Source organism: Helianthus annuus, chromosome 9 (genome assembly GCF_002127325.2).
Source record: "Helianthus annuus cultivar XRQ/B chromosome 9, HanXRQr2.0-SUNRISE, whole genome shotgun sequence".
Taxonomy (NCBI): domain Eukaryota; kingdom Viridiplantae; phylum Streptophyta; class Magnoliopsida; order Asterales; family Asteraceae; genus Helianthus; species Helianthus annuus.
In genome coordinates this window covers 117,998,391-118,025,980 of record NC_035441.2, presented here as the reverse complement: position 1 = coordinate 118,025,980, position 27,590 = coordinate 117,998,391, and the positions used below count along the sequence as shown (strand labels likewise).

Sequence of the window (27,590 nt, the reverse complement as noted above, 5' to 3'; positions counted from 1 at the left end):
GTTTCTTCTAGTTAAAGAAACAAAACTATGTTCACTCGGTTCAGTAAACTCACCATAAAATCCGATTGCACATGGATGTTTCTTCGAGCCCCGCCCTCCAAGCAACTATACTAACTTTCTTTCTTTGGGAGCCAAGTATTCCACGTGAAGACATTGCTTTGGCCTTTCTTAAGTCGAACAAGTTGCTCAATCGCGTGTTTGTTTATTCGATCACTAGTTTAAGAACCCGCGAGGTTCGCGGGTGGACTAAAACACAAATGAATAACTTTAATTTATTGAAGTAATCGTTTGAATTAAATAACCGTTCAAGTAATAATAAATTAGTAAACTACAATGAGACAAATAATGTAATATATCCAGATGCATGATGATCCAAATTTGTGTAATATTGCGTATATGGAAGATAATGGATAGAGAATTGTAAGTGAACGTACTGTTTATTTATGCATACTTTTAGGTTAATATTTAAGTATGTGTATGAGTATACATGTTTTTTATTACATTAACAAAATTGATTAAAAAACAAAAAAAATTAAACATTAAATAACTTCAAAAACATGTTATTATGATTTTTATGGAACAGTTACATGGAATGAAAGATCGTTTGATGAATGAGTACATGGAGATCACAAGTCACGAAATACTTCTTTGTAAACTACATTTGTCGTTTTATTAGTAGGTTTGCCGTCATTGTCCAAAATCAGAAGTTTAACTCTTTGTCTGGTTTTAACTCTTGATAAAGCAACATACAGCTGACCATGGGTGAAAACTGGTTGCTTCAGATACAGACCAACTCTTGTTAATAGTCATTGCGAAACAAACAGCCAACGGAAATTGTCTCCTTTGAAACTCAAAAGGAATTTTTTTATCAGAAGGTATCAAACTAATCCTTGGTATATAAGTGCGAGTGCCTATGTTCCCTCCGGATATTATCTCGGCTTCTATTACACGGTTATACATTTTTTTGACTTGTAGTCGTGTACCATTGCAAAGACCATTTTGTTGGTCAATGTTACGTAATAGCATCACCGGCACGCCTACTTTTAGTGCTAGCCTATGATTAGGTAAGCCGGATACTTTAAGACCGTTAAGCACATCAGGAGAGTATAGTTTTTGTTGTGTAGCGTTTGGATTTTCAGACTGACAAAGACTGTCTGAACTAAGATACTCTCGTTCTTTGCCTGGGAATAGTGACAACAACCGATCATTAATTTCATGCACAACCTCGTTCTTAGGTGCAAGTATAGCCCTCTCACTAAAATAATTCTGATTGTTGAAGTTTTCGAGAATTGAAGGATACACAAAATCAATTAAAGTTGAAATGGGATCCGATGTATCAGTGATTAGAAGGTCGCTTGGTATTTCAATTGACGCTTCTCCATCATTTGGACCACCAACATTTCCCTCACCTATATCCAAAAGCCATTTGGCAAATTGTTTTATTTCTTCAGCGTCCGATGCTGAACTTCCAACTGTTAACCTCATGTTTTTTGTTAGTCTCAGCAACTTACATGTATTCCACAGATAAGACGAACTTATTGAGGCATTGACAATCTCTTGTCTTCCACCATTTGGAACAACAGGAAGGATCTGTCTAAAATCGCCTCCTAAAACAATAACCTTTCCTCCAAAGCGGATGTTTGATCTGTTGGAAGTGTCGATATTGAAAATGTCGTTCATTGTTCTATCCAACGCTTCGAATGCATGCTTATGGACCATAGGCGCTTCATCCCATATAATCAAGTTTGTTTCGTGTAGTAGTCTAGCAACATCTCCATCAGGTTTTATATGACAAACTGAATCCTCTGTAAGATTCAATGGAATACGAAACCTGGAATGCGCGGTCCTGCCACCAGACAATAACAACGACGCGATGCCACTTGAAGCAACGTTTAATACAATTTGACCTTTTGATCTGATTGCCGCAGATAATGTCTTCCATAAGAAGGTCTTGCCGGTCCCACCATAGCCGTACACAAAAAAAACCCCACCTTTGTTACCCTCAATTGCGTTGATTATTTGTTGGAAAACTGACCGTTGCTCCTCAGTTAGCAAATTAAGTTGATTATTAAATTCAACTTGAAGATTCGTTTGGTCGTAGATACGCTCCTCGTTAATCAAACGATTGTCTGAATCAGACATAGACGCATTATCTGGGTACGGCATTGTCTCAAATCTTTTGAGTGATGAGTTGTTTCTGGCTAAGAATTTTTCAACTTCACTCAAAACGTAGTTTTTAAGCTGGTGATCTGGAATTGATAAAGCTGTACAAAATGGAAAAAAATATATTATCAAGTTATGAAATCAAAAAATATTTAATGAACCAAACCATATAGCATAAATGAAACACAAAACCATGTTTTCTTTAAACGAAAATTGTTTTTTTTTTAACGCAACCAAAAACAAAAAAAAGGGGATAATAACAACATTTTGTGTAAAACAATTACCTGTAAGTAGATGATATTTTCTAAGTCTATAGATAAAGTCGTCTGTCATGTATCTCCATGTGCTTTCCCATACAACCTCAGGTCTGGACAACGTATTTGTTAATAGCAAAGTAGCAAATAAATTACGAAGATACGAAGGGGATCCTGTTTCATTTGCTTCCTTGATTGCCTCAATGTATTCTGCGTCATCGTCCAAAAGACCGAGTGCATAACATGCATCTCTAAATGTATCATATACCTTACCATCAACTGTTTTAATATCATCAAAAGATTTTGGTCCTTTCACTTTGTTAAGAAGAATTCTTAAATAATATGTTTCCCCAAGAGACGGACTTACAGCGTGAATTCTCCCAATTGACTTATGTCTTTGTCTAGGTTCCCAACAACGTTTATCAAGCTTCCATACATACCAACTTGGAAACTGAACATATGTAAGTGTACGGGCCAATGTGTCATTCGGGTCTTTGTTACGTTCCATCCAGGAAAGAAACATTGAAGCTTTGACAGATGGTTTGTTAAGGACTTGATTAATATCCTCGTCGGGTCCAAAAACAACAGGTTGTTTTCCGGGAAGATGGAAAGGCAGCCTCATAACAGAAGGAGTCCTGTAATGCACATCATAGGCGAAGATCCTCCAAGATGCCTCACAAGCCGATAGATACCTACAATCATAATATTCTTTGACCTCGTCTTGTTCTAGTTGTTCATTGTTATTATCATGTTGGACAACAGCAACGGTTGCTCTATCAGGGCCTTTATTTATATATTTAAACAAATATTTAATTGATCCGGCTTGATTGCACCACTCAACATTTATATGTGCCTGGTAGCGTTTCAAAAGTTTTTTGTTGTATGGCACAACACTTCTGTTGTCTAAGTCGATTCCATTTTTTACTACATAAGCACCATTATCTCTTCTTTTGTATATTGGGAATCCATTTGAATCCAGTGTAGTATGATCTTGAAAATTCTTTGGAAAACCCTTCGAACACTTATTGTCAACCATACATGGACAACTTAAATTAGCGTTACCACATGGACCATGAATCATATAGTCTTTCACAAGCGCATATAATTCTGCATCTTCATCTTCATCAGGGATTTATGCAGTTATAAATGGATCAACATGGTCTACCGTTGGAAGTTTGGATTCATTTTCTAAGAATAAGCATAGGTGGGCATGAGGCAATCCTCTCTTTTGAAACTTGATTGTGTAAACAACTGTACAAAAAGAAATCATTAGTAGATTTAAATAATCTAATATGTATATAAAAAGGAATTTGATAAAATACCTGCTGCAACTTTTCCAAATAGATGGCGTTCTTTAAAATCTTTGCAAATTGAATCCAACTTTATTTTAAACAATCTGCTCAGTATATCGGGCCTATCTTCAGGTTTAAGATTTGTGTCTCTAAGAAACCTTTTTACCTCAGGCCACTTTGGATTGCACGTGATGGTTATAAAAAAATCCGGATAACCAAACCACTTACAGATAGCCATGGCATCTAAATAATTTTGCATCATATATCTAGCGCCACCGGTAAACGAAGAGGGCAAAAAGATTCGTTTTCCAACCTTAGATATGTCTTGCTGGCCCTTATTTCTTAATTCACATAGACTTTCATAGCTATCTGACCTTAGATTCTTTTGTTGAAGTCGTATGTAGTTAAGCCTTTCGCTCTCAATCATAGTATACGCATCAACCAAGAATTGTTGAAAGAGTCTCCTTGAATTTAGAATCAATGAAAACTGATTAATTCTGTCTTGCACACGATATGCAAAAAACTCTCTCATTGTACAATTTGGACGTTTCTTATTGATTACGTCTACGACACCTCGATGAGGGATGTCAATTCTGTAACCATCATCTCCATAAGGGAATAAAATAGGATATTGAAGTGCAAGGTATGAAGGATGCAATTCACTAATTCTTTTCAAAGTACCTGTCTGCGTTTCAATAACTATATCTCTATTGTTGATTGTGTTTGCAATATCCCCCACAATTAGAGCAGCAACTTCACCACAAGTTGGTAAATTATACGTTCGTCCATCCTTTTCTCTAATACCAATTAGACGAAGCTTCAGATTAAGATCAGGGTTTTCATGAAAACAGTCTCTAACCATCCTATAAGCTTTTACCAACTGGTTTTCTGAATCTAAAACACATTTTATATGTTCAATCAGTTTACTATCAAGTTCAGCGACACTCGCGGAGGATGAATCCTTGGAACGACTGATTAAAAAATAGCGGAGTGTCAACAAACATCAGTATTAATAAAAAATATATTATAGAAAGATTTGATGGGAAAAAAAATTATACTTTATTATATTTACCTAAAAACGGATTGTCTGTTGGAAAGTTCGTTTTCAGTATCGAAAATGTAGAGCTGGCAAAATTTAGGTTGATCTCCGTCTTCCGGAAGCAGGCTTCCAGTGCTGTGGTAGTTCTCTCCACTAATTCTGTAGCAGAATGGTCCGTTACCTCTGTTGACAGTGGGATCAACCTTACCACCCATTGACGTGAAAGCAAACATGGAGTTATACCGTCGAATATTATTCAAAAAATGTTTGCTTTCTTTATCCTTATACGTAAAAAGTTTCTTATAACTTGGAACAGTATCTTTATAATCTGGTAGCTCTACTTTGCCATAACCACAACATAAGAAATAACATATTCTTCCTTTCTCTTTTCTTCCCCTTCCTTTTTCAGCATCCCATAATTTAGCATTGCATACTTCACAAGTAATACATTGGTCACCATGATCAAAATAATCTGTAATGTTAGTTGAACAAAAAAAGAATATTACTTTACGAAGTATATGTTTGTATAAAAATAATATATACAATTTACTTAATTAAATAAATAAAATAATTGATATTATACCTGTTGAAACTCCTTTGTAAATTGCATCATCTGTAGTTTCCTCTGTCGTCAAGTCAATCATTGGTATAGGAGTTGTAACTCGTGATTTACTTAATAACTTACGTTTTCCTGGCGACATCCTCTGTAAAGAAGAACTTTGTAGAATAGTAGGTGTGTTGCTAGAATTTGTGATGTTTGACGATAGAGAAAAACGACGAATGTTTATTGGTGTAGTCATGTTGTTTGTAAGACAACTAACATTACCTAAATAACATAATATACTCCAACTTATTAACTTTTTTAAACATATATACTGTATTTGAAATTAAATTTGAATTATTTGGTAAATATAATTTTTACTTGTAGGTACAACCGACGTTGTAGGAGTAACATTGTGCGTGTTGGAAGATATCAATCTTAATTCAGAAGAAGATGATAAAGTATTGGAAGGGTGTAATTTTCGTCGTTGTAGACTTGTAGATCTTTTACTGTCTAAATATAACTTCCTTAACCTCCGTCTCTCTTTGCAGTGATTTTGAAGAAGTCTCGGGTCAAAAACTGTAGTATTATAATAAAAAAAAGATAATTCACATATAAACATTATCCACTAAAGAAATAAATTTTTTTTAATAATATCCTACTTTAAACATTTATTAAAGTTTTACCTCCATATCCAATGGACGCCTCTGTTGTAACATTGACCATGTCATGCGGAATGGATGAAGAACCAGAGGTAGATGCTATAACATGTATAGATTGTGATGTACCTTTTTGCGTTCCATAACGTTTACCATCGATGTATAATTTTCTAAGTTTACGCCTCTCCTTACTCTCATCTTGAGTAAGTTTAGGGATGAAAACTTGCATACAATCATTAAATATAAAACACATTTAAGGTACATGAAATATAATGATACGGTTTAAAATGAAACTGTAAATATTGTGAAGATAAAAAGTTAAATAATACCGTTTGATATGTTGCCCAATGGTGTTCGATGCTGGACATCTGGGATAATAGGAGATACGTGAGTATATATACAATAGATGTTGTTAATTACAATTTGATGTATAATTACAAATAAAGTTTTCGAAAATAGTAAACTGTATTGTGTAATACAATGGCATGTTATTTGACAAAGGAGTAACAGAAAGGAAGTTGTATTGCAGTTTGGTAGCATATTACAATCTGCAGTATTTTGGACGACGACATAAAAATTGGAATGAGAATTGACGAAAAGTGATACGTTTTTTTATTTCCGGCAGTGAAAATTATTTGTAAGTTCTCAACTAACATGTTTATTAGTAACATTTATAATGTATAGTGAATCACTATAGAACTTTAAATTCATTGTTTCCATTTTTTTAAAAATAATATGTTGTAATTATTATTTTTTTTAATAAATCAACAGGTTTTATATGTATAATTTAAGTACATTAAGTAAACAAATTCATTTTATAGTACATATATATAACTGAACCAAAATTAAGTAAACGTAGGGATTACTTTTGTAATTCAAATAAAGTAACAATTAGGTTTCTTCATCTAATTCTTATATCAAATATCAGATATTTATACATACACAATCATTCTTATCTCTTTATCATTGACCCTTTATATAATAGCTTAGTTCATACGCATAGAAACTTGTTTGGTTATTCGGCATTCACATTATCACCAGAGATACAGAAATCAGCAAAAGGTACGATTCAAACTGATGTTCTCACATGACCTAGATCTTTAATTGCATCTGTGTAAGATATTTGCGATCTACATTTGGGGATTTTGGATAACTCGACATGTTCGGTGATAGACAACATGTAGTAATCAACGGCTTCCTGTTCGTAGTTTCTTCATATTGTACAGATTTGCGTTTTGTTTGAGTGAAATTACATGATTTCTGATCTTGATCTGCCATTATTGTTCCACTTATTTGTTTTTTATTGCTTGTTTTATCGGTTAGGTCATTTTAGGGTTTCTATTTGAATATGTTTATCACCTGGGAATTATTATTATTATTATTGATTGATTCCTTTTTGCACATCTATTGTTGTTTGTCTTATGTTTTTTGGTTAGGAAAATCGTTAATATGTATATTCGTTTGACATAAGTGTTACAAAAAAATGTTACTAAATTTGGGGATTTTTCCTAAATCGACATGTTTTGTGTTAATGAAGATTTATTAGTTAACCAAATAATTATATGTAGTCAATGGCGCGTTCTTCAAATGAGCGAAATAAACAAAAGAAAGATAAGGAAGTGATACTGATAACAGATTCGGAGTCAGACGGATCTTTCACTTCGGAAGAAATTGACTGGAACGCACCAGAACCAAATATCATTTTCATGCCCTCATCTTGTTCACGTTTTGTAAGTATTTAGTTCGATTATTTGTATAGTAAGTTAACTGTTGTTGTTTTATGGTTTCATTAGTCTCTTTATGATTAAAGTTTGAATACTTGTTTGTCGTTTTCTTAGCGGATACCGGTAAAGGTCGCAAAAGCCATGGGAATCGATCGCTGCGGAAAGGTGACCATTAAAAATAGGCGTGGTGTGGAAACCAATTTGAACGTCACGGCTGAACCAAAAAGAGCCAAAAAGAAAAATAGGTTTAGTGTATTGGGATGGCCAGCATGGGTTCGTGAAAACAACATCAAGAAGGGTTATCTTTGCGTTTTAGAGTGGTATCAGGACATGCCTACACTGTTTGTTAGGGATGTAATCGAAGAATAATGGGGTTAGTACCATAGATCTAAACCGTTCAACCATTTTGTATGGTAATTTTGGCTAACAAACGGTTTTAGCAATAAGTATATAGGTGTGTACCAATGGCTTTTTTGGAACCTGTTTATATCTTTTGGTTTATGTTAGATGTTGTAAAACTACTTGATAATATTTTGGCTTATGTTACATGTTTAAATATTTTGATATATTTATCCTGTTGGAATGCTACTTTAATTTTAATGGTCAACTACAAATTACAACATCAATATTCAATATACGATTATAAGTTGTTACGGAAAAAAGTTTTAGATATTTACATGTTTAGGAGGCAATCGTGGTCACATTATCTTTATGAATTAATCTAACTTTAAAACTATTACATGAAAGTACATTCCTTTCATAGTTAGATTTAGTTTACAACTATTACCTGAAGATACATTCCTGAGAGCGTTAGAATGTCTACGTAGAGACTGATTTTTCCGAGAATCCAAATAGATTTTTCGTTGTCTTCGCCTCTCTTTCGCTTCCTTATTCGTATCAGGATTGCGAACTAAAAAAAAAAATAAAATTACAATTTAGAAAGTATAAATAAAAAGCAAACTACTATAACAGCATGTTAAAGGATTATGCATATATGTGTGGATTATATGTACACCATTAGTTATGTCTGAAAATGGAATCCTTGATATCACACCTGCAACATCAATAATAAAAGCATAAAAAAAGTAGTATATGTCAATGGTTTGAGCCATGTATCGACCTAATAATAATTAAACTGAAAGATAATCAAAATGTTACCACTTGAATTGTTTGTAGTGCAAGGTTGCTTGCCGAAAGACGAAGACTCAATCTTTGACCTTTTCGGCATGACTATAACTGTAAAACGGTAGATGAAAAATTAAGTAACCTGATCTGTAAATGTATACTTTATTATGATAAATCAATAAAAATGGCACTTACGGTTTGCAATGTTCTCATTCTGTACATCTTTTAACGAAGAAGAAAAATTTTCACTTTTCGATCTTTTTGACATTACCGGAAATGCGATTAAGGTTACTGCAATAAGAAGAAGAAGAAGAACACCAAATCGTTAAATGTATAACCGTTAGGTAAACGAACAAAGTGAAGGCTTACAAAGTAAAAGAAATAAGAGTCTTCGTTCAATATAAATAGTGGTTTACTTATTTTTGGAATCAATTTAATACCATATCAAGTTAAATTGCAAAAGATTTTATTGATTTATGGTTGATTAGTTATTCCAAAATTAAAATTACCTATAATTTCACGCTTTCCAAGTATAGTTTTTGTATTTTCGGTATGTTACGATTTACAATAATCAAATGACGTATATTGATTCTATCATCAACATTAGACGGATAAGTATCAAACAAATGTCACTACAAAAATTGACAATATATAGTATATTCCGTAGTATAATCTGGAATTTAGATATACATTTTTAATTAGATAAACAACCATAAACTTAAACACTAAACATAAACACAACAGTTAGGTAACATACAAAAGTCTAGTAAGAAATAATTCCAGATGGTTACATGTTCAAAGGATAGTTACCAAAAGAAAGTCCAAACAGTTGTTATAAAGACGGTTTATAAAAAGTTCGGTGCACTTTTGGTTAGACATGTCGGACGTTTTTTAAGATGACGGTCTTCTTTGAAGTCACATAAGTGAAATCAAGCATGTCGCCATCATTCAACTTATTTTCCGCCATAAATACAGGCCAGTCTATGACTGAATAGCGTTTCGTACTTCCGTTTTTTTCCCGTTTGACTTCATAAGTACTAACTTGCCCCTGCATGTTTTCAACCAAAAGTGTATGAAGCTTCTTTGTAAAACCAGCGCGTTTTGATACCCCGACGGGAAGACGCTGCATGTAACAACGTTTATTAATCAGTTTACATCTTAAACATCCAATAATGACGAAAAATAATGAAAATTTAAAGATTTATTATATTCAAAAATAATACCAGCCTGTATTCCCCTTTACGTGTGAAGTTCAAAACTGCCGGATCTTCAGGAACAGTGTGTTGTCCGCAATTTTCTCCATGTAAACGCTTCTTAGACTTGGAACTACCAACCGACCTTATACTTTCTTTTACCTTTATGATTAAAAAAAATGTTATCTTCAAAACGATACCATATTATTGTTAACAAATTAGTATTATTTGTATGAATCTCAAAACTTACATCTTTCGTGAGATATTGAGATCCTTCAGATATAATGTTGGTTCAGTTCTGTTTATACATGAAGGAAAACATGAAAACATACCTGATTGCATCAGCACAAGCCAGCAGAGAATCCAGATGGAGATGGAGGTCGATTTGATGTTATGAGTAATTAGGTTATGAGTCTAACCCTAGAACCTCAAAATAAGTCTCCTTATATATGCACCCAGGAGGAAACCCTAATTAGTTAATAATGGTAATAAGGCCCATCAACAATTACCAACTAATTATTTAATGGATTGTTATATATTTTGATCCATATAATGTAAATGATTATAATGGCCATATATAAATAAATATATTATTTATTTATTCTTACATTCTCCCACTTGGCCGAGTAATCATTTACTATGAGTATTAGATAAGCCTGATCAGGAGTTAACACTCATTTTAGCCTTAAACAAGTACTATAGCAGAAAAATACAGCCGTTGAATCATTATGCAACTCAGGACCCCCATTAATCATACTATAGCCTTAATTTAAAACCTAATCGTTATGATCAAAATACGCGTAAGCCCTTTGTTTGATTTGTAACTATATTTGTCTATATGCCATTATGCTAGCTTGACATATTCTTAGAGACATACAAAATCAAACTGATGAGGAAAATTAACTGATACTTAGTCATTCATAGTACGATATGCAATTGCGCACGACTATTAATTAATACCCGTCTATGAGCTCTCTTAATAAGACTTATGGGTAATAGCCCTTCAGTTATAGGATCCTTAAGCATATCATGAATGTATTCGATACAAAACTTAGTTTCCTCAATTCGTTCATAAACGAATAATTAATTGCGTATCGAAACTTAATGCAGCACCTCTTGAACTGTTACTGTTCAAGGAGTAATGGTAGCTGACTTTATCACACTAATTCTTCAAAACATTAATTATATGGAGTTAATAAACTTACGAGTCCACTGATAAATTTCCAACAACATTTAGTGACTATATTATGTCGTTATAACTTACGTTGTTGATATTAGTGCATTATGACTCTTCCATGAGATAGTTTTGTCTGCTGACATAAAGATATACCCGAAACTACATTTTGTCATCTTTGAATATCTCAAAGTTAGAGTAATAAACCGGTTTTAATTCTCACTTCTTCTTTAAATTGTAGTCTCTCGTTTCTTTTAAAGATATTGTAATACTCAATTAGATGCTACACATTAATCTAGACATATCTAGTGTGTTGCAATGTGAGTAATATCTAAACGAGTATAGACTTAAACTTACATAAGGCTTCCAATTAATGAAGCATAAGGAAATAATCTCATTTATCCTATTATCCTCTAAAGGAGAGCAAAATTGTTTGTTACATGTGTGAGGACCCATTTAAGGTTAAATTTATGGAACGGAACTAATATCCCATTGGGTCTATCTCAGTATGTTATGATATCAATCACGTAAGAGATATCTCTGAGATTTATTATATCAAAGTCTGTGTTAACAATGCTTTGACTTATGTAACATATAATTGTCAAAAGAATATCATCTATATAGACAAGTTTATCTTAGTTGCTCCCACTCATCTTGAGGTAGGTACATTAATCCACTTGATTCTTGATGAAAATAATTACGTTAGCTTTTCATCATATTATGATGTTTGCATTAACCCATACATGGATTTTATTGGCTTACAAATAAAGTGTTCTTTAACCTTCAGTTTGGAACTTTCAGGTTGTTTTATGAACATGTAAATATGCCAGCCATTTGTTAGGGAAAATCGTTTTAATGTTCATCTAATGTAGCTTAAAACTATTATAAGCTACTAAAACAGTGATGATCCTTAAAGAAATCTTTTGTTAGATATGTAATAAAGATTCTTTAATAATTTATCTCTTCCTGAGTACAACCTTTGACAACCAATCATGCCTCTTTGTGTCTTAACGCTTATATTAGGATTTGATTTAGTTATGAACACTCTTAGGTAATTCAATCAAATCCCAAACGTTATAAGAACACATAAAATCAGTTTTACTAGAAAACACTTTTATTTCATTCAGAGGATTGATTGACACTAATGGCTTAATTTTAAGAGATAAGATCAGTAAACTTTTCCAAAATCCATTTCAACTTCAATTAGGGAGGTTATGTAATCATCAAAGTTAGTATGTTTTTAAACCTAGATGACCTCCTGAGTTGATTATTGGGTTTGTTAGAAGTTTCAGTTTTATGGATTAGCTCTTTGTTAGGTTGCTATCATTTTCATTCTAAGTTTATAAGAGTTGGTGCAGTATGGTGTACAAGAGGTGTAATCGGAGTTAAATTCGGAGTGAAATTTAATGACACTCTTCCCCCCGCCTCTTGTATTCCTTGCAAGTCATTATAAGGACTTTGACTGCTCCCACTGACCTTAGAAATCTTTAGGAACTCAGCATGCTTAGGGTCAACATGTAATGACCAACAAATTCTAATAGAGAAACAAGTTAATGACGTTAGTCGTTGTAGTTTCTCTTGTTGAGGATTATGTTATTTTAGGTAAGAAATCTAAGTGCGCACACAATTAGGCAACAATGAAACTTTTGTAAGAGTAGCATTAGATTTAAGGAGATAAGGTTTGATAGAACAGTGTCGTGATGGAGCGATGTCTTGTACAAGAGGTGTAAATTTAAAATTTTCACTCCCCACCTCTTGCAACTATTGCAAGTTATCATTAAGACACTTAATGCTCCCACTGATCTTTAATATCTCTATAATGCTACAAGAGAAGTTTCAATGAGCTACGTGACGTGGGAACCTATCACATATACGTTAGACTTTATTTGATTTCTTTAATGTCCAGATATCATAAGAAACTTTAGGGACATATTTAATAGAAATCTGATTAACTACATATATGAATAGAGTTCTTCTAAGACCGTGGGCCATATGCGACAAAATTTAGATACAAGTTGATAGTCTTTCAAATGATAAATGAAATATGTCTGAATATTCCATTTGGAATAAGTTCCACGAATGTCAATGAATGACTTATGATGGACCCATGCTTATTCCTTAAGCCAAGTCATATTTTAGGGCTTTAACGTCATGATTTAAAATCACTTAAAATGAGATTAGATGAAAAAATCATCCTCATTAACCATGTTATGATTTCTCATGAATTTTGGTTCTAATGGATGAAATTTATAAGTCTCATTTTCCTTTTGTCAAATTCTCATTTGCATGATGACAAAAGTTGTGAAAAGTAAGGCATCATCTAGTTTCATCTTAGTAATGTTTCTATCCAGATATTTAGAACAAATAAAATGAGAGTTTACAGTAAGTGTGACTTTATGTTGACTATGCAAACCTCACAATCTTCATATCTTTTCTTAATTATGATACTATATTCTGATTAATCAGAATATATCAGGTATCGAAAAGCGTTGTTTGAAGACTGCTTATTATGGCTCTTATAGCCTTAACATTTAATTTTTGTCACTAACTCTCGTGTTAGTTATTTGTCGAGTTCTGGTAAGGAAACGTATGGAACTAGAGTCAACTAATCATGTGTTAATTGGAATATTAAAAATTATCAGACTTAAATATCATTAGGAAGTTACTATCTAATTAATTTATCCAACTGTTCTTTAGAATAATGGATAGTCTCGTTGCTTATGCCTAGTCTAATGACATAATAATGCAGTGAGATTTTTCCCTTGAAGAACCTTAACGTTGGGATTAGCACTTATAATTTGTCTATGGACCTTAGAACAATCCTCTCTTAAGGTTTTAGTGGTTGTAAGGTGAATAACATCTTATTTTCCAGTTTCAAACATTTATTTCTTTGTACATATGTTGCTTATCAACACACTCATTATACTTTGATACTTTTGAGTGTTATAGCTGATTTATAATGCATCAAATTGTACAAATGAAAACTTAGTATGTAATGTACTGGAACATGTACTTATTTCCATGCGTAAGCCCTTAACTTTATGGGTCATGGTATTGTACATTATAATATATTCACATATACCACTTAACCTTATAATTTATAATTTTAAATGAAGACATGCACCTTAGGAGTTCTAGTGATTATTCCACATATAAGAGATTAGCCTTAGGAAAATCTTAATCTGGAATAACTTTAGTGATAGCATTATGTTAGAGAGTTCTTGATTATCATAAGAGACATCATGTTCGATTTGTCCTGATCATCATGCTCTAATTTTCTTCTTTATAATCTTTATCAGAAGAGAGCAATAGGATTATCGTGTCTTAAGAAATAATCAAGGATTTAATTTAAGAGCTAATTCCAATAGAAACTTTAAATAAAACAAACATTTTGGGTTTAGGAATTAGAGTGGATGAGATATATGTAGAAGTAAATTATAGTGAGTAAAATTATGGGTACTTAAAAAAAAACAGACGAAATGATCATAAAAATTAATTAAGGATCATTAATATAAGGATCATTGTGTGAAGAGGTTGTGATATGTCTATTATTAACATCAAAATAATAGACTTATTTAAAATTCTACTTAAACGAAGACAAATCAGCTTTGGCCAGAAGTGTAATCATTTAAGCATGTGTGCAAAGTAATCGTGACAAATCAGCTTTGGCCAGAAATGAGACAATCACTTTAGTTATGCACTTGTCAAGCATGCTAAACATAAATGAATTAAATCAGCTTTGGCCAGAATTAAGACATTTCACGTTTGTAATGCATACTCAACATAGCTTTTATAATACTTGAACAATAAATAGATGCATCAAATCAGCTTTGGCCAGAAGTGATACATCAAAAGCTCATTCAAGTTAAGCCATTTTGGTTTTGTAAATCATTCTTTGATCCTCATTAATTAACTAAATAATTACAAAAACCAATCATTTAATAGCAAACCACCCGTTAGCGCGGATCGAACTCCGCGGTGAGTTCGCTGGGGGTGCGGGGGACAGCGTGCCCCCGCCCGGGGTTCGGGGCGGGGCCCCGGAAAATTTTTTCTTTAGTTCACATTTAAACAGCTTAAAATAATGAGATTTCGAGTCGCAACCACGATTTCGAGTAATGATGTTATGGTTGCGAGTCGCAACTACGGTCTCGACTAATGACGTTATGGTTGCGAGTCGCAACTACGGTCTCGACTAATGACGTTATGGTTGCGAGTCGCAACTACGGTCTCGACTAATGACGTTATGGTTGCGAGTCGCAACCTCATGGTCTCGAGCAGCAACCTCATGGTTGCGAGTAGCAACCTCATGGTTGCGAGCAACAACTTCATGGTTGCGAGTAGCAACCTCATGGTTGCGAGTAGCTACCTCGTCAACAGCTGTTAATTGTGATATCATAACCGAAAATTCGAAATCTAAGGGATTTTATGATAGTGTTTCCTGTTTTAATAAAGATTTAATTTTATCAAATATTTCAAAATCATAATCTGTTTATCTAATAACAGTTTTTCGAAATCTTTAGAGGACAAAACAGATCAAAAACAGGAAAAACACTTAATAATCCGAATCATATTCCAAAACATAATAGAATTTTCGAATTTTCTAAGAACAAGTGATGAACCCTAAAAAAGTAAAACATAAAATTCTGGAACCCGAAACCTGAAAATTAATAATTTTCTAAACAGATTTCGGCTAAAACATAAACCAGTTAATTTCGAATAAACATATGATTAAGCTTTTATCCGAAAACTATGATCTCGAGTGGACAAGGCCGACTCGAAACCGGCTGTTATGATTCATAAGGTTTCAAAATTCCGTTTTCCAAGTTTCAATCCCAGAATTATGGATACGAAAACAGAACTGACTAATCAACATATGCTCTGATACCACATGTTGGTTCAGTTCTGTTTATACATGAAGGAAAACATGAAAACATACCTGATTGCATCAGCACAAGCCAGCAGAGAATCCAGATGGAGATGTAGCAACAGTGTTTGACATAGTTGTCAGTTTGGTCTGGTTCCTCCTTAGGGTGCAATCTAATGATGGTGATGAAGAAACCGAATAAGGGAGTTCGGTTATGGAGATGGAGGTCGATTTGATGTTATGAGTAATTAGGTTATGAGTCTAACCCTAGAACCTCAAAATAAGTCTCCTTATATATGCACCCAGGAGGAAACCCTAATTAGTTAATAATGGTAATAAGGCCCATCAACAATTACCAACTAATTATTTAATGGATTGTTATATATTTTGATCCATATAATGTAAATGATTATAATGGCCATATATAAATAAATATATTATTTATTTATTCTTACATATAAATCCCTTGGAAGTACATTTAACGTCATGTAGTTTACCCTTACTTGTATTTCCAACTCCCTCCTTCATGGTAATGGCATCTTCTTGCGGAATGCAAATATCCTGATAAAATGCAACATTATACATTAAGATAAATAATGTAAATGATTAACTGTTATGGTAAATATCACATGAATTTTTTTGTATAAATATACTTTTAAAAAAATATAAGATTACCTGATGGTCATTTGGTTCTTCATGTGAAAAAAAGAAGCCATAATCTTGACGTAAGGCCTAAAATTGACAAAATGCAATATAATTACTGCCATATAACCATTAATCAAAAATGGGTCTATAGATATTAGTAGTTTACCTCGTCTACTTTCTGAACGAACTGATCACGAGATATTTCAAGAACCTCATCATCGGAATTGTCTCCCATTATGAACACAACCAGCAACTGAACTGAAAATAGAGTTAAATTATAGCGAGCATTAGAAATTTTATTATATATACATATAGATCCAACATAAATCAAAATTTTAACCAACAGAATAATTACATTGAAAGATGCAGTTTTTGAATACATATACTACAAAAATAAAGAAATTTTTTTTACTAAATATGTTTCAAACAATGAAACATCAATATCAAAAAGTAATACATCATTAATTCAGAAAAATAGTATAAAATGTAGTCAACGATCTATAGATAACATCTATAAGGACCGTAAAACAATAATATAAGACTCAACAAAAACAGAAAAGTATGAAAACATTCATTTAAGTATAAGATTTAAAATAAAAACAGTGCATACTACCTACATGATACTAATCATTACACAAAAAATCCAAGTTAAAGGTAAAAGATAGTTTCGACAAAAGGTATTCAACTTTAAACATGTAGTTTCTGCCATTTGTTAAAGGAGAAACTTATAAAAAGTTTACTTATAATTAAGAATCAAACCTTCAAATCTGCAAATGAAATACCAAATAACATCACAACTGTAAAAATAATAAAACAAAAAGATAGATTCATGAACAGTTTTTTTAGAATCTTAAAGATCAATATGAAGACATGCATACTATGAAAATAATATCTGTTTTAAATATTAAAAAAAATTAAGAACACAAAACTCTCAAAAGCAGCAGATCCTTCAATAACATCCAAGACATAGAACAAACATTCATCAGCATTATAAACCACATTATACCTAAACATTCATCAGGTATATACATAAACATTCATCGACTTAATAACCTAACATAAAACATCATGGAAATAAATAAAACAAACACTGTATATAAGGCTTTGAGATTCCAGTACAATCAAAAGTAAAAGATCAAAACAACCAAATGATGTATAAAAAAAAGTTTCGTTCCATAACATATAAGATATAGAAACACCCAAAAGAGTCGAAATCAAAATTCTGAACAAAGTTATTGAAAAAACTAAAGCAAAAATAAAGTATGTATCAAACATTTATAAATTACCGATCAAAATTGTTGATGAAGATTGTATGAAGAAGATGAAGATCAAAAGGGTTTCTTGGTTATTGTGAAGGTTAAAGTAGAAGAAAGATACCTTGTGGAAAGTAAATCTTCTGATGATTAGTGAAAATAAAATGTAAAAGCAGGATATATGTAATTTTCGTATTCTGGAAGTTTGTTTAATTTAGAATTCGAAAAAAAGGCTATGGTGGCTGACCCAATTATGAAAGGAAAATTTGGGCCTGAAATTGTTTGGGCTTGGTCTCGGCCTGAACTTAATATGTAGGAATCAATTAGGTCTCGGCCCAAATTGTTAACTATTGAACTAACAATCTAATTTTTTATGATTACAAAAAACTGGAAAATTTTTAAAAGTTTTCATATTTAGATTAAATGCTAATGGTGGTGTTACAATCTATTATCTAGATTTCTATATTAATAAACATAAAAGATATTTTTTTTTATTAAAGTAACGAAAGGATAAAATTTCAAATACTTGAGACAAATTAGATAGACCGATAAACTAAATATGAAATAGTATCAAATAAGTTCATAATTTCTAATCAGATGTAGATAACAAACATGTAAATCGTAACATCAAATAACATTGAATTTTAGCATTTCATTGAAAGAGTAAAAAACTATATATATAAATAAGTAAAAGAATGTCATGTAACATGAAACAATAAACGGGTCATTTTACAATACAATCGCATGGAATAGATGATCGAATATTAAAACCAATAAGATGTGATTCTGGAATTTTAGGAGAAAAAACGATTTTAGTCAAATCCGTTGATCTCAAAATGTTTCCTGCAAATTATATTATAGAGTTTTAAACAAATAATTGTGTAAAGTTAATTGTTAAGAAACAAAATAAATGAAACTAAAAAACTTACTGGTGTTGCAGTAAACCAACTTGACCCGAGCAACGTATATTATAGACTTTTTTTCTATATTCATTCGAGTTGTAACATATCCCAATCCTCTCATGTCATACAATTCCATTTCAATAACATGTCCTCTGTTAGATTTTAATTTATTGTTAAATAGTAAGTTTTAGATAATGTGTAGTCACCAAAAGAGTTGACTTACGTGAAATCTTGTAGGAATAACCTAAACATATGTTTCTTTTTGTCTCTTTCGCCACATATTATTCTTCCAACAACATCTACAAAAGGTACAACTATTAACATAAATTTTCAAATAAATGAAAAAAATATATTATAATAACTAATAGATAACTAATATAATTAAAGTTTAAACAATAACATGTTAGCGCCAAGGTTAAAAGAAATTTAACTTACCAACAATATACTTTTCACGTCTTCTGTCATGAGCTAATGTTTTAATGCATGGTGTCAACGGGTACAAAACAAAACCTTTAGGATGATCAACTAAAAATGGTGTTAGTTTTGAGAATTCATTAAATACGATCTTTTTGTTTGTTGAGACAATGATGTAGCCTTCATATCTTGGATATTCATGATACATGAGATTTTCGGTTTTGAATTGGGACAGAGAATATAGACCACCAACCATCTTACTAAATGGGTATAAGTTATAACACTTTATAGGCACAATTGCTGCAATCTTCTGCCTCTAAACAATGTCATGTAAAAGGAATTTCAATAAATTATACTTAAAAGTAAGTTATAAGTCGAAACTTTGGTAAACATGTTATGAAGTTACCTGTTGGTCGAGAAGCACAACAATCAATCTGTCTAAGTCTTTGTCATGCCATACAAATTCAAAGCTAACAAAGATAATAGAATACCAAACACCATCTTCTTTCAAGTCAGAAAACAAATCAACGGATTCCACTTCTGCCGTTTCCTTCATTTAGAAAAGACATGCTTTAAAAAAGGTATACCATAGCATAACAAAGCATTAATTCTTGGAAAATGTTATAAAAACAACCAATGACATACATACGAAAATGCAAAAGGAACATCTCTTATTAATATAATTGCAACCAGACCAAAGGATAAAAAACACAAAAGTTGTAACACGGGAACAAATTAATAGGTTTTACGAAAAAACAAACAAACACTCCATGAAAAAATAAAAACCAATGAGATGTTCAAAACATTCTTAGTTGCCACAAACTACTTCTCAACCTTGGGAATCAGTAATCCCACTGTGACACCATCATCATCGACAACCTCCTTGCCAGCTTTACGTGGTTTTGTAGACGACTGAGAAGACATCACATCATCATCATAGATGTTGTCCAAATTCCGCTTCAGCTCGTTTTCCGGGACACGAATTGAGGTACCGTTGACATCTTCATCGGGTGTTTTAAACATGTCTTTAGTAAAATTCGAAACAGGTGTCTCATCGGCTTTGCTACGGGAGACAGAATCCTTAAAATAGGGAAAACAAATAACGATTCAAAGACAAAAAAAAAAAAAAAAAATTCAAAGGAATTTTAATGAACAACCAGATAGAAATTACACACATTAACGGGGACCTCATCTGCTGCTTTGATGTCAGAGCTAACAACATTCACACGCTCCTCGTCAACAGGCTGAAAATATGTAATATAATAAAAGTTATATAATTGGTTAGAGTTACATAAAATATAACAATACAGCAGTGCATAGGTTTTCAAGTACCTGAATGACATCAAAAATTTTATCTAGTTCGCCAATAACAGTTCGATTGTCTGTTAATTTTGAAACAGAGTAACCATCCGACTTGTTTTTTATGTTAAATGAATCGATGGATATCTTGAATGCAAACTTCCTGTTGAGTAGAGCATTGAGTTCTTGCGGAAAATTCCCTTCGTTAGCTAACTGGCGAGTGATATACAAAAAAAAAAAATAGAAAAATTTTGATAAAAAGCGATGAAATGAAAAGTTACTAATATTAATCGACAGATTTAAAACAGAACAACAAAATATAACGTACATCAAGGTTCTTATCCAACAGCTGAGTCGCGTTAACCTTCAACAGCCTAAGCACCTCACGCTCAAATAGGGTGAGCGTCACAATCCCTGTACAATCCTGAACCCGTATCGGAACCCTGATCCTGAAACACGTTAATTATATGTTACACAACATTCAGGGAACTCGTAAACATGTAAAATATCAATTGATATGTAAAGTAATATTACCTCGGAACGGAGTAAACAGTCTTACTGTTACAGCCATCGTCCTTACACTCCAGAACCACAATATCTTCAAAACCATCGGAACCATCTTGCTTTTCTTTTGAAATTGTTTTTGTGGTGACCGCTCGATTACAATTTCTGCAAGCATTGTAAAACCAAGAATCCTCGGAAGCAAAACTCTTTATAGTTCCGACAATAATTACAAACTTTTTCTGTACAAAAGATATTACAAATTACGTCTTAATGATATGTCAAATAAATAAACATGGTAAAAGTTAGATTTCTTGTACCTCCGAGATTTGATTTAAAGATCCAATAGTACTGAACTCAAAATCTGAAAGATACTCTTCAGTAGGATCCTTTATTCTGGATGCACTCAACCCAGAAAAGGTGGAAGACGTTTCAGGGGTAATGTTTGAAAGGAACCTAGCAAAACAATAAATTGAACGTTATTTGTGAAGCCAGTCTAAAAGTCGGGATATGGTGATGTTAAAACATACCTCTTCTTAAAAGTTAAAATGTCATCAATTTCAGCGTTGATCAACACGCGAGTGACAGTGTAGAGATTTGAAACATAAAGAAACCCTATTAGTGTACACAAAATTCTAAAATTAATTTAGATGGACATTTGTTAACAAAAGATTGTGTAAGTTAATAAATATTTTATGAAAAATTAGGAGATTACCTCCCCAGAACCTGTATTTTCCAAATTGAACAATTACAACAACATTTTTTTCATCTTGGTTGTCCCTTTCAAAATCCAAAATCTGTTCAGCATAAGTATCCCAAAGAGTAACATATATTTGCTTCCCTCTATGAAAAAAAATAACATAAGTTAAAAATTAGAATATGAGTGATTGAGTTATATATAGTTAGTAGACAAAAAAAGGATTAACAAACTCTAAATCCTGAAGCATGAATGTTAGCTTCTTTTCTTGTTTCCCGTCTTTGGTATCCTCTTTTAGATCATAAGGAAAACTCTTAACGACAAAACCAATTACGTCTACAAATAAAACAATATTAACATAAAATTATTTGTAACATCATATAAATAACATATCGGTATTATATATTTAAGTCAAAAAAGTAAGAATACCAATTGGACTTTTAAAGGACTTATTGTCGTCAGTCGGGTCTTCAACAACAGAACTAAAAGGAGAGAAGTCGAATCCCCACTCAGTACCAACAGGTTCATCACAAACCGAAACTATTGCGTTGCTGTTTAGATTAATTTTCGTCGAAATATGGACATACTTCACTTTCTGTCGATTCTCGCCTAATGAAGGATTACGGATGAACAAACATTGCTTCTCCTTCAACAAATGTTCATACTCTCTGGCCGTCTTGGCTAAGACAAAGGATTGAATTTTCGTCCCCTAATATATACAATAAGTACAGCAAATTAATCCAAAAAACAATGAAAAAAATATGTATATGAACTATCATTATAAACAACTTTATGTACACTTACCTCTTCGTCCATTAAAATCATATCATAGCAATAAACCTTTCGAGGATCATTGAAGGCTGCTCGACTCCATAGTCTGACAATGCGAACTTTGATGGTATAGTCATCCTGGTTGAGATTCAAATTTTTCAGCAACGTGATGGCTGGTTGTTCCATTCTACATAGCATGCAAAAAATGAAATAATTGAATGGACATATATAATAATAAGATAAAAAAAATTACATACATTTAAAATACTACATAGAAACCAATATGAAAAACGTATTGAATGTCAAAGAAAAGCCATACATTTTGGACGATTGAATGATGATGTTTCTTAGACTGAAGAAAGGAATTTGTGAATGAAAATGTATTTCGAAGTTGGTATTTATGCTAATATATTATTTTTGGTAAATATTTTTCCCTTAAATATATAAACCAATCACAAATTTGTACAATGAGATGGTTAGTTGAATTGCAATGTATATTATTCAATCAATCTATTATTTTAAATAAAATTACAATCATTACCATATTTCAATTTTCATTTTAAATTTCGAAAAAAATTCAAAAAAATCTTGAATCAGAACGGAAATTGACATTTAAGTTAAAATAAATTCACAATCATTACCATATATATAACATTATCATATTTCATTTTCAAGTTTCATATACGCAAATTTGAAAAAAAATAAAATTAATGATTATGAGTATGTATACTAATATATAAATAAATCATTGGCATAATCAAAGTTACCAGAATAAAATTACTAAATATATAATTGACTCCATTTTAGTATATATACATTGTGAAAACCGACAACATTCAATGTTGTACAACATCATAAACAGTTGATGGTTTACATTGAGATGGATTACATTGGATGTTGTACAACATAATAAGCAGTGGATATGTTTAAAGTACAATGTAGTCTACTATGTAAACATGATATTAATCTGAAAAAAATGTGATTACACTTACCTGCTCGAGCAATCCAATATAGGTTCTAAACTCCCACTTCAGTAACTTTAATTGAAATGTAACTATTAAAAAAAGAAAACAAAAAAAAATTAAATCAGTTCAAGTGCTAATTACCAACTCGCCAACACATAAAACAATAAAAATCAGTGCAAACATTAAATATCAGTTCAAAGACTAAACATATATTTGTTTCTGCCTCGTTCGCAACATTAATAATCAACGTCCTATATAACATAAAATCAATAGAATATATCTTTTAACATATCCATTTTAAGCTTTTTTAGTCAAGTCTACCAATGACCTGAGACTCAATACTTAAAGTCTCTAATTATAAATATGGAGATTTCGACCCGTTTACAGGTGTTTTATATTGAATTGGCAGTTTAAGGCAAGCAGTTATAAAGCAGTTGTAAATGTGCTGTTAATGGTTGCTTTCTAAAGCGGATTGTAATGAAAGAATAAAATTGTTGTAGTAATATTCTAGGTTTTTATACTTTTACCAAACTAATACTAATTATGTTACTCGGGTGGATGCTGGATGTACGTTCAAAATCCGTGGGGAATAAGGGCTTTTTGTTAAAAAATAATCAGCAATCTTCGTCTTAGTGTTAATATTAATCTTAATATGTTAATCTTAATATTGTTAATTGTTAATTGTTAATATTAGAATATATCTATTTAATTGTATCCTTAATAGTAGTTTCTAGCTCAAATTTGATCCATCATACATGTAGTGGGAATAAAAACTACAAAAAACATAGAGTAAAGTTTAAACGCATGTCATATAGTTGTTAAAATAACAGTTGAGATATTAAAGTAATATAAAAACTTGAAATTCAAAATCAACACCAATGTTAAAACGAAAAACAATTCAAAGGCAAAAAACATGCCGTATTTGTCTTATAACTAATTGGTACGCCTAACGTAAGGTACAACCCTCTCAACAGTCAAAACCTGATCATTTTCATTAAAGGAAAAGTGAACCTGGTCACGGACCTTAATCCTAGCGGCTTTCATGAACTTCTTCCAAGAGGTCAAAGCATATCAAAAACCAGTCTTGCCTTTTCTTTCACGTCTTTCACGTCTGGTACCGTTGGTAATCTGCAATGGCGGATCCAGATGCGAAAATCTAACGGTCAAATCTTTTAAACCTTCATGAAGTCTAGCCATGCGTGAAACAGGATCAGGAATCCTCTGTATTGTTGTAAAAACAAAAGAATAATGGTTATTAAGTAAAAAATGGATAACATTTGATTTTTAGCAGTATGTAAAATTAATTTAAAACTTACAAAATGATCTTCACCAGCCATACGAACAAACTTTTTTACACCGCCATTTATTTCTTCATCATTTTCATTTTCAACATCAAGAGGTGCAACCTCAGCCTGAAAATTAAATGCATAACAAAAATTAAATTAACTTGTAAAAAGTGTAAAATTATGTACAAATATGACACTTACCTCATCGACCTCTACGTCTGAATATTTCATTTCAACTCCGTTTTTCCCAAAAACTTTTAAATGGAAAAAATTACCAAAAGATTTTGTAAAAAACATAAAACAACCATCCTTCAACTGTAATTGACTAACAATTACGTCAATACCAACGGAAAAACCTACTTTTCCGTCAAATGTTTTAATGAGAACGTTAAACGTGTTGTTGTCTGTAATAACAGTAGATATTACATCATTTGACGAATAATCATAGTGTTTTGGCAGGATACATTCTGGAATGACCTGTGGGGATGATAAAACCAAATCAGCAAACAGTAAATTTAATATAATTAAATTACTACATCAATACAATTGTAATAATATAGCTATAAGTTATCTTACATAAAATTGAGATGATGGAGGGAGCAGATACGTCCAAAAAGTGCTATGACTAACCCCATCAAGGAAAGAAGTTAACTTAAACGTAGCATAATCTATAGGATTAAATAGAACCAAACACCCAATGGTTAGTCGTAAATGGTCTACAACTTTAGACCAACCATGAAAAAAGAATATCTTTCCTTTAGAGGCGCTTAATCCAACATTAAATTGTCGGCCATCTTCTGTGATTATATCAACATTCGTAGGACATTTATATACACCCCATAGTGTGCACGCAGCGTCATCTGGAATACACTGATACAAAAAAAAAACAAAATGATTTATACTTATACTGAAAAAATCTTAACAATAAAATATTAACAAACTGTACTTAATATATACAGATAAAGAAAAAAAAATAAAGTTATGTAATAATTTGTCATTTACCATAATAAATTCGTCTGCCTTATTCATGTGCCTACAAAAACTGGGTAGTCTGAAACTGATTTATAGATTACGATGTTAATCAAGTGTAACATGTAAAGGTTAGCATGAGAAATAAAAAAATGCAACCAAAAGAGAGATTATACAAATGAAATACCTTGATGAACTTTCAGCCATACGAAATACCTACAATAAGAGGTTACATAAACAAAGCACGTCAGATGATTTTTATTTGAAAAATTAAACATTTATGATACATCATAATAAAAAACATGGTTACATTTATAAATGTGTAAGTGCATATATACAATATACAAAACAGTAATAAAGAACAAATATATACTTCTACATGATGTAATCAGTATGAACCATGTTCCGTTACAGTTCCAATCATTCATAAGGCAATATAAATTATTTGTACAACTAATGTTTCTATATAAATGTGTTAGTTTCTAACCACAAATCATTGATAAATAACATAGTGTAACATCTTTGTATTAGACACCAATTTTTTAATGAATAATAAGTATACAGGCCTACATGATTCAATAAATATGTTCATCGTTGGCATACATTTTCAATCAATCATTAGGCAATATGAGCAATGTTTAGAAGTAAGGTTTTTGTATAAATGTATTAGTTTCTACTCTACAAATATGTTCATCGTTGGCATCGTTGTAATATAACTCAATCAATATATAGGTCGACGATTAAAAAAGATTCAGTTAAACTACTATACAAAAAAAAGAAAAATCCCTAACAATTTAGACTCAATAATCTGCAGATCTTAATTTAACATTAAGTAAACCTAAAAATTAAGAGCAGAGGAATAACATATTAACAAATAAGTCCTAAGAATTTATACAACATCATAATTTCATAATTCTCATAAGCGACACAAAAATCTGTGATATTCAGATCAGTATAAGCCAATAAAAATGTAATAATCTGCAGATCTGAATTCAACATAAAGAAAACATAAAATCGAATATTGAGAGCAAATCAATCCATAATCAATAACATATGCTTACTTATGATATTCAGAGCAGATCAACACGAAATCGAATATTGAATCAAAAAACCTATTAAAAAAACCCTAAAATTTGCTACAGATGAAATACCATATAAAATAAGCATACCAGTGATAAATAATCGTACCTTCAATAAGTGTTGACAGATCGTTTGAATGCCAAATCCTTGTGAACAAACAGATATGATTGACAAATCGTTTGCCCTAAGAATCGATGAGAAGACACACCAGAAGTCATCTGGTTTTATAGATTTACGGCTTTTGCGATCAAAGATAATTAAACATGGGAATTGAAACATATTTTGGAAGATGATTCGAACAAAAATATGGAAAGTTGAATTCTCTTTCCAAGCGTTACAATCAATTGGAAAGGCGGTACAATCATAGAGAAAATTGGGAAGTGAATCGATGGATTGCCGCCCAAAGAAGAATTGTGTGTAATATTTAGTTGACAGGTGGCAAAAAGAGGTTTAAGCAAATGCCAAATGGCCAAAATTGTTTTGTTTTAATATAAGTAATAGATTCCAACATTATTAGCTTGAACTTTGCTTTTTGGTGATCACTAGGATTACAAACTCTTAATGTCTATGATACCAATGTAATGCGCTAATGTCTCTTCCTCATTATCATATCTCCAGAAAATAAATAGATCATTATGTCTGGTCTTCTTTCAGCTCAAAGTATATCTTTCTTTAATATTCGATTGCTTTAACATCATCAAGCAAGTCTTTATTAAGAGAAACGTGAATAAGAAGAATTGTGATGTACTCAGATCTTTTACTAGTTTAATTCCTTCGAGT

The 27,590-nt window shown here is 31.8% G+C and overlaps 2 protein-coding genes and 4 long non-coding RNA genes across 6 annotated transcripts; all 6 read right to left on the bottom strand.

Annotated features, from left to right (window-relative positions):
- Positions 1-726: 726 nt before the first annotated feature.
- On the bottom strand, positions 727-9,065 carry LOC110876179. The gene is made up of 11 exons (XM_035977011.1): positions 8,993-9,065; positions 8,831-8,908; positions 8,688-8,726; positions 8,460-8,582; positions 5,976-6,170; positions 5,671-5,868; positions 5,332-5,574; positions 4,782-5,220; positions 3,740-4,680; positions 2,448-3,536; positions 727-2,264 (listed from the first exon to the last, which is right to left on the bottom strand). Exons 1-11 carry the CDS (start codon positions 9,063-9,065, stop codon positions 727-729), a joined length of 4,956 nt encoding a protein of 1,651 aa, XP_035832904.1.
- Positions 9,066-9,546: 481 nt separating this feature from the next.
- On the bottom strand, positions 9,547-10,203 carry LOC118482067. Its single transcript, XR_004867026.1, has 2 exons — positions 10,021-10,203; positions 9,547-9,920 (listed from the first exon to the last, which is right to left on the bottom strand). It is a non-coding gene; the product is annotated as an uncharacterized LOC118482067 (long non-coding RNA).
- Positions 10,204-20,235: 10,032 nt separating this feature from the next.
- Positions 20,236-20,654, bottom strand: LOC118482066. Its single transcript, XR_004867025.1, has 3 exons — positions 20,575-20,654; positions 20,418-20,486; positions 20,236-20,322 (listed from the first exon to the last, which is right to left on the bottom strand). It is a non-coding gene; the product is annotated as an uncharacterized LOC118482066 (long non-coding RNA).
- Positions 20,655-21,878: 1,224 nt separating this feature from the next.
- On the bottom strand, positions 21,879-22,518 carry LOC118481767. Its single transcript, XM_035977010.1, has 3 exons — positions 22,513-22,518; positions 22,169-22,448; positions 21,879-22,075 (listed from the first exon to the last, which is right to left on the bottom strand). The coding sequence occupies exons 1-3, from the start codon at positions 22,516-22,518 to the stop codon at positions 21,945-21,947; spliced, it is 417 nt and encodes a 138-aa protein (XP_035832903.1). The 3' UTR covers positions 21,879-21,944.
- A 30-nt stretch (positions 22,519-22,548) lies between these two features.
- Positions 22,549-24,918, bottom strand: LOC118482065. The gene is made up of 4 exons (XR_004867024.1): positions 24,792-24,918; positions 24,499-24,696; positions 23,503-23,564; positions 22,549-22,697 (listed from the first exon to the last, which is right to left on the bottom strand). It is a non-coding gene; the product is annotated as an uncharacterized LOC118482065 (long non-coding RNA).
- An 863-nt stretch (positions 24,919-25,781) lies between these two features.
- On the bottom strand, positions 25,782-27,250 carry LOC118482064. The gene is made up of 3 exons (XR_004867023.1): positions 26,919-27,250; positions 25,918-25,946; positions 25,782-25,818 (listed from the first exon to the last, which is right to left on the bottom strand). It is a non-coding gene; the product is annotated as an uncharacterized LOC118482064 (long non-coding RNA).
- Positions 27,251-27,590: the final 340 nt, after the last annotated feature.